Here is a 7940-nt window from a genome sequence, read left to right on the forward strand (position 1 = left end):
ACAATTATTAATTTTAACTCTAGTATTTTAACTGTAATACTTAATAACAAAAAAATAGATTGAAATTTGTTATTAGAACTAATCCATTGTGATTGGTTATTGAGTCAAACTTCAAATTTTGAAGACCTCAAAAACACAACAGAAAATGAAAATGCGCACAAAATCGGGAAATACATTGCTTCTTTTAAAAATAAAGATGAACAAACCTCAAATTAAGAATTGGAACTCATAATACAAATGACAACGACAGCAGAGTCGGACAAATTTCTGAGAGAGATAACATTACTCGGACAAGGAAAAAACATTCCAGTGAATGTATTGTATTATCCATATAAGGAAGGAGAGATGTACCCATATACACCAACACTAACAAATCTGCCTTTCAGTCGTGTAAGTAAAAGAAAGGAATTTCCTCTTCATTCGTGTAAATATGATAAAGACACGGCAGAGAAAATCAGTAGAGAGGCTAAAGTCTCTGTGAGTAAAGTGTATAACCACAACGAGATGATATCAAACACAAATGAAACGCAAATAATCGAGTCGTTGAAACGAAAGAAGTGCTTTGGCCAACAACAGTGGGACGAGAACAACCCTCTTGCGATACTTCCAACAACAACAAATTTCTCAACGGAAATAATCGCTTTGCTTTTAAAGTATACAAAGGAGCGTACAGACGACATTGCACTCCTCGCGATATCCTCTTGTGTTGTCAATTGCAAACAAAAAAGTGATTTACTGCTCTTTACAAATGAACTCACCCCACAAACGGCTTATGCAATTTTTGTCGCATTGTGGTGCAAAGACACGCGAAGTTCAATGGCAGAGATTTGTCGCGAAAAGAAGCTTGGAATCAAACTTTTAGAAATTTCGCTTTCGTTGAATGGTAAGAAAGAAAGTGTTGAGGCCAACCTTTTCTTCCAAGTCTTATTGGCGGTTGTATTTTATGTTGGGATGTGTGGTATTGACCACGACGTCGCAGATAATTTCACACAAATTGTTATCGCAAATTTGGGGGACATGTCGCCAGAAAGAGCAACTCTGGCGATTTGTGTAGTAAAAATTTTTATCGCAACATTTCAAGATTTGTTACAAATTTTGTCTGCGATGAAATTTGACCAAATGATGGAAATTGTTGATACCAATTTGTCGACTCTGTGTCTCTTCAAGTTAGTCACAAAGTTTTTACCGACAGCTAATATCAACCCCAACTCCTATTCTCTTGCCAATAAAATACTTAGCGGGTACCTCATTAAAGCTTCCGAACCAATCAACTCAACTCGTATTGTGAATCAACTAATACAAACAGTAATATCGACGGGAATGTATCCATTGGGCTACGAATCATCCGACCTCTATGCTACAGTCTATTTACTGTATTGCTGCATCATCAACAACCACGGAGAGTTTGACGAGAACGACAAATACTGCGAAGTTCTTCTGAACTTCTTACTTCCGAAAGTCGAGAACGAGTATGACGCACCAAAGAATGGACTCTATGGAACTATGTGTCCCAAAAGCCGAGAAAAGGTGATGAAAATGTTTATCATGTTATTACAAAAAGCAACAAATTTCAAAGAAAAAATGGTCTTTGACCGACTTCGTGATATCCAGAAATGTAAAGTCTCTTACGGGCTCTCATCTAAACGGAAGTTTGTGAGTTACATGAGTCAACTAGAGGCGACTGTCCTTAACGCGTTATTTGAAGTTGAAAAGATCCAACAAATTGTGTTAAATGGGGACTCGGATTTGTCGTACGATGCAGACATAGCGACTTTCATATACGGCTTTAACCAAGTCGTCAAATTGAAGAACATCACAACGACGTATTCTATGAATGACTGTCTGCAGTTATATCTTCAAAAGATTTCCAGTGACGAAATTGGATGCGTTGAAATTCCTCTTAACCAAATAGAGGAGCAAACTGAATTGAACAAGCCGATTGAAATTATTCAAATTGAAAAACAAAGCTATTTGGAGACTTTTGAGCAACGTCCAATTCGGTTGACAATTGGAAAACACGTTTTGGTCTCTTCAGTCTTTTATAGAGGGCGTGAAGAGAATGAAGACTATGTCATTCTGCGACGTTTAAAAGACGGGAATTACAATGTTAAAATGCGCAATGGGAATTGTGTTGTATCTTATGGCACCATTAGTCTTTATTTACTTAACATCACACACGCGGAAACCTCAGACGTTTTAAGACCAAAATTTCTTATTTACGAAAAGACAGTCGCATCAGAGAATTTCCAAGAAGTCACGAAAATAGTGACAAACTCCTTTGACCAAGCTTATAAGGCGTTTGGGTATAGTGATTGGTACAACAATGATTACAACACAATCGTCTTCCCTATCTTCCTCCAACTATGTACGTGGACTTTAACTCCAAAACTCTCGTGGAATAACTCGGAGAAAGCAGTGTTGTCGATAAAAAAACTCCAAACTGTTAATATTCGAGGTCTTGTGATCAACTCGATGTTGTTCTTCCACGACTGGAAGAACCTACAAAAACCATTTAAAAGTGTTGCACTCAAAGAGGCGGTATACACCTATTTGCAAATATTTGGGAAAGCGTCACTACTTTCAACAGCGTGTATTGCGTTCAATGAGATGGACCACATCAAGTATTATGTCTACTCAAACAACAACTGTCTCTTCACCTCTCTCATCATGAGACTGATGGTTTCTCTTGGAAGTGAGCCATCACAACTCGAGACGTTGGCATTCTGTAAATTTCTAACAGCCATTCAGTGTGTAAGTGAGAAGGAAGTGGAGAATTCGTATGACTCTCAATTTAATATCGTCATCTGTAAATTGATGGAGGCGACAGAACAATTCCACACATTCTTCTTTAAGACCAAATTTGTTCATTTCATGCTCGGGGTGTTGCCCGATAAAGGAGAAGATATTTACAGAGGAGCTGTGAATGTCACTGCAATAGTCCGATTGTTGATACGCGTGAGTTACACCGTGCAAAAAGAAGACACTGCTGTGACACAAGTCGACGATTTGGAGAAGCTCAAAGCAATTGTTTTCGACGAAGAAATTAAACTTCTTTTAATAAGAAAGATGGGATTTATAATTAAGATGAGTGCAGATATGAGTCTTCTGGTGGGATTACTTCATAAGTTGTGTTTCAATGATGAAAGTGTCTCAGCTAAAATATGTAATTTGATATTAGAACACTTGGATTTTAATGAGGACGATGGCTGGATTTACGCTTTAAAGGGGATTGCAGAAATTAAGGACCAATTTTCGGACAAACGGATGATGACCATTTGTAATAGCAACAAAATGGCGAAATCAAAACTGGGATATGGAAAGCTGTCTGAAACTACTATTGAGTCGTTTGTCGATATCTTCAAAATGGCAAACGGTCCGGCAAGAAAGGTCGAGAACTTCTCGAAACTTCTTACTACGGTCGAGTCGTATTTGGAAAAGACTTTGAAGGAAGACAATAAGACGAAGGCGTGGCTTGGAAATTTCAATGCAGCGGAACTGGCACAAACGCTTGCGAGTGGGAAAGTCCCTTTTTATGTCAACAAAAAGGTATTAGGGTTGTATGTAGACCTCCAACATATTATTCAACAAGAAATAGATGAAGGGAACACATTTTTCACATTGAAGGATTATGGATTCGATATGGTTTGTCTTTTTAAAACACATTTAACGATTTAAGTTTAACTCCGTAGATGCACCTTGTTTATTTGAAAGCAATTACAAATCAATGCAGAAGAGGAAGGAATGCGCAAGTACCGAAAAAAGAGGTCGAGGAAAACACTCTTCCATTTCAATCAAGTCTTTCTGATACACCACTTTCTAATATCGAGGATATATTGTCGGATAGCTCAGATGTAACTCCTTGATTTTAAATGCAATATTTTTAGGTTTTATCGCATAAATTTGATATAATTTGATAAAATGTTGCGATACAAGAACTATTTTTAAGTTATTAAACAATCTATAACTAATATATATTATTTTTTTTGATTTTTTCTTGATTTAAAGTTTGTGTTTAATTGTTTTTACTAAAAACAAATTAAATTTTAAACAAAATAACAATTAACTATTATTTATTATGTTATTATTTACAATAAAGTAATATTATTTAAAAATTTAATTTAAAAAAAAATTGTTTGATGAATATTTTGTGATGATAAATTTTGTTGTTTTATTTAAATCTAAAAAAATGAAATACATTTTTATTATATGGTATATCGATTAGTAATTGATTATTTAAACCTATTTTTTGATTTGCCATAAAATAATATAAGTAAAATAAAATGGGGTTATTTGTTTAAAAAACTTGTTTTTCTTAAGAAATATATATAGATGATAACAATTTTTGTATCTAAAAAAGAACATTGATTGTTTATATTCTCAATCCATTTGAGTACTTATTTTGATATTCAGATATTTGAGATGAAATGTATCTTATTTCAAAGTATTTAAAATAATACATAGTTATTACCAAAATTGTTTTTTATAAGTAATTTATTTAAGGTATTACTATTTCAACATGTAAAAAAGACTTCGCATCTTTTATACATAAATTAAACCATTTTATTGGCGTTTTTCGATACAAATTATTGATAATATAATTCTCAGGCGCGAAGCCTAACGTATAAGTATATATCTAATAAGTCATTTGTTTGATCATTATGCACAATGTGAGCAATTTATTATGTATATTATTTTAATTACCTTTGATAAGAAATAATAATAATAGTCATAAATAAGTATGTTATAATTACTCGAAACGTGTTGATTGTATAAAAATTTAAATAACCCTGTTTAAAATATGTGATAATAAATAAAAGAGATTACACACAATAATAACGTTTATTTTGATAACTTCTTAATTAAAATTATACTTTACATACTTCTCTTAAATTATAGTTGTTGTATTACAAATTAAATAAAGTTATATTTCTTTATTATAGTTATTATATATTGTAAAGTATATTTGAAATGGTTTTATTCATTTCTTTGAAGTATCATACAGACTTTTCTTATATTAAAAAATTAATACTGATATCATTATATTTTAATACATATTTTTTCGGTATAAAAATAACAAAAACAAAAACATTTTTTTATATTTTTTTCAGAAATTGAAATAAAATAAAATTTTGATATAAATTTCGAAATAATTATTATTAGAAGGAGTGTACTGTTATTTAATATGTAAATCACCACCAATTTATACAGAAGTCATTGAAAATAAAACAATTCACTTAAAAAAGAAGCAATAGAAAGATAAAGATGCGACAAAAGCGTTTAAAATAAATTTAAACCAATATTTTAGTAATTCTTACATCTAACAATGAGGAATAAAATTTCAGAAAGAAAGACTTGTTTGGAGTATTTGATCAAAAACATTTAAATAATCAAAACTAAAATTCATTGGGTAAACTATGGTACAATAATTCTAATGAAAATCATTGATATGTAAAAGTTATTCGTAAACACACAATAAATAATTGGTGGTGTATTTTTTTCATTTTGTAACACTTGATATTGAAATTAACATGTTATTAACATGACAAGCATTTTAAATTGAATATAAAGCAATTATTACTGAAATTTAATTAATGAATTTGGAATTATTTTTAATATTTTTGTCATTTTGTTTTTAAATTTTTATGTTTTATTTTTTTCTTTGCGATGATCAAAATAATCGTTCTAAAATTGTAATATTATAACCCCAGTTGTTCTGACAATTAACCATGTTTATCATAAAAATGGTCAAAGAAAAATGATTGAGTTGTAGTTAATAATAACTTTTCTTGTAGATTTTTATTGATGAAAAGTGCCTTCCTTTTTTGATTGAAACCTTCTATAGTAAAAACACCCTTTTTAGTCGAAGTTTTCAAAATGACAAAAGATTGGATTTGGCTTATACTTTACTTCTATTTTTTGATCTAAAATCAAAATGTTACAACAGTTTTCTATATATATAGACAAAAGGAATGTTCTAAATACCTTCTATCTTTGGCAGTAAGTGAAAAATATCATTTGTTGTGAACTAAACTATTTTTTTATAATATCGTTAATAAAATTGGATTTAGATACATACTTTGACTTTAATTTTAATTCTTCACATCTTCATAAAACTCGAAACAATTTGTTTATTAGTATGAGGTGTTGGAATTCCATTTTCAATTATATTTTAAATTCCATCCCAATATATATAAGGTTTTTACTATTAATTATAGTATTATAATTATTGAGTAAAAACACAAAACAATAAAAAACATTTTTCAGAATATTCTAATAAAATGGCATTATTGTATTATTGTTTTATGATTTTACTTATTTTATATATAATAACAATAGCAATCCAATGTGTTTGGGTATAAAATCCTTTATATTTATCAAAAATTTGGAAGTTTGTTCATTTGAACAAGACTGAAATACATTAATATAACCAACTCAAAATTATTATTGCTAATAATTTACAAATTTGTCACTTGTAAAACATTTGAATAAATAACCGTTTATAGACAAAACAATCCGAAACAACTAAAATAAATTATAAATGTACTATTAATTTGCTTTACGTTTTTCACATTTTATTGTCACGGCATAATCACTCATATTTCCTTCTATAATTATGAACCTAAATTGCCACTCCGTTCGAGCCAAAACCATAACCAAACCAAAACCAAACTAAATAGGCTTCAAAATATGAAGTGTTGGTTTTCTATTGAAAACCCAAAGAATTAATTCGATAACAAAGCTCTTCTCAAGAACATACCTAATTATTCCCCAGATTTTGTTCAAAAACATTGCCCATTTTATTAAAGCCCAATATCCTTCTTTCTGTTTTGAGAATTTTTCATCAACCAGATTTAAACGTATGGATGATCTGATTATTATCGTTATGTCGGAACCTTCAGTCTTGTATCAATGTTCCCATGATCCAATCCTCGTTAGAGGTCTTTATGATAAGGAAATGTACATAGTCTATCCACCTTATTTCACAGAAACTTCATTTGAACCAAATTGTGGTTCAATACCTTACCAGTTCATGAAAGATAATTATAAGATGGATATACGGACAGTTCAAGCTTCTCAAGAGTGTATATGCATAGGTCTACTGAACGATTTTTGCTCGTTCACTTTCAAACAGCCAGCAAAGAAAAGTACAGTCTCTCCACAATTTGTGAGGCTGTCTTCACTCACTTTTGAAAATGGAGAGTGCCTCAACGTGGAGGAGTTTGTCAAAAAGAGATGTGAGAAAATACTGAAGGATGATATAAAAGATGGAATCCAAGCCAAAACTGCTCAGAGGAGGTTTGAAACAAACAAGAAAACAGAAGTTATCCATTTATTAGTCGATATATTGAGGGAAAAGGGGTATTTCTTTGGAACTCGAATGACAGTCGGAAAAGTTGGGACGAAAAAGACGGAGTATGTGACTGATGTTTGGAAAAATGGGAAATATCTCTTTGGACAAAAAGAGGTTGATAGAAGAGGCACTTTGATATCTAGAACTCTTTCTGCAATTGGCATGGGATCCAAGGAATTCAGTGTACAGAGAAAAGAAGGTAAAATTGCAGAAATCATGGTTTAATGTCAAGAAAGGCTCTTCTTATGTTTTTTAGGTAAAAACAGTTCAATATTTATTAAATGTTATTGGCTATTTTTTGAAATCTTATTTTATTAGAATAAAAAAACAAACTGTTATTAAAATTTTTATTGTAATAAAAGTTGTTTTTTATATAAAAACGAATAAAACATTTTTTTTACTAATCAAGTAAGATTTTGTATTTATTTATTTGTAAATATTATTTTTTTTGAAACAATTTCACTATGATATTTTTTAAATAAACAAATAGTTTAATAAAATCTTTCTATTATAAAAAATGGAATAATGGTTCAATTGTTGTTAAACTATTTCTGCATTTCATGGTATTGGCTCCACTCATTAACCTCAC

The 7940-nt window shown here is 30.6% G+C and overlaps 2 protein-coding genes across 2 annotated transcripts; both read left to right on the forward strand.

Moving 5' to 3' along the window:
- Nucleotides 1–237: 237 nt before the first annotated feature.
- Nucleotides 238–3863, forward strand: EIN_169590 (hypothetical protein; the record flags this gene model as incomplete). Its single annotated transcript, XM_004183812.1, has 2 exons — nt 238–3642; nt 3690–3863. 2 exons carry the CDS (start codon nt 238–240, stop codon nt 3861–3863), a joined length of 3579 nt encoding a protein of 1192 aa, XP_004183860.1.
- A 3020-nt stretch (nt 3864–6883) lies between these two features.
- On the forward strand, nt 6884–7576 carry EIN_169600 (hypothetical protein; the record flags this gene model as incomplete). The annotated part of the gene is made up of 1 exon (XM_004183813.1): nt 6884–7576. One exon carries the CDS (start codon nt 6884–6886, stop codon nt 7574–7576), a length of 693 nt encoding a protein of 230 aa, XP_004183861.1.
- Nucleotides 7577–7940: the final 364 nt, after the last annotated feature.

This window comes from Entamoeba invadens, assembly GCF_000330505.1.
Source record: "Entamoeba invadens IP1 unplaced genomic scaffold scaff_1105074725591, whole genome shotgun sequence".
Lineage (NCBI taxonomy): Eukaryota > Evosea > Mastigamoebida > Endamoebidae > Entamoeba > Entamoeba invadens.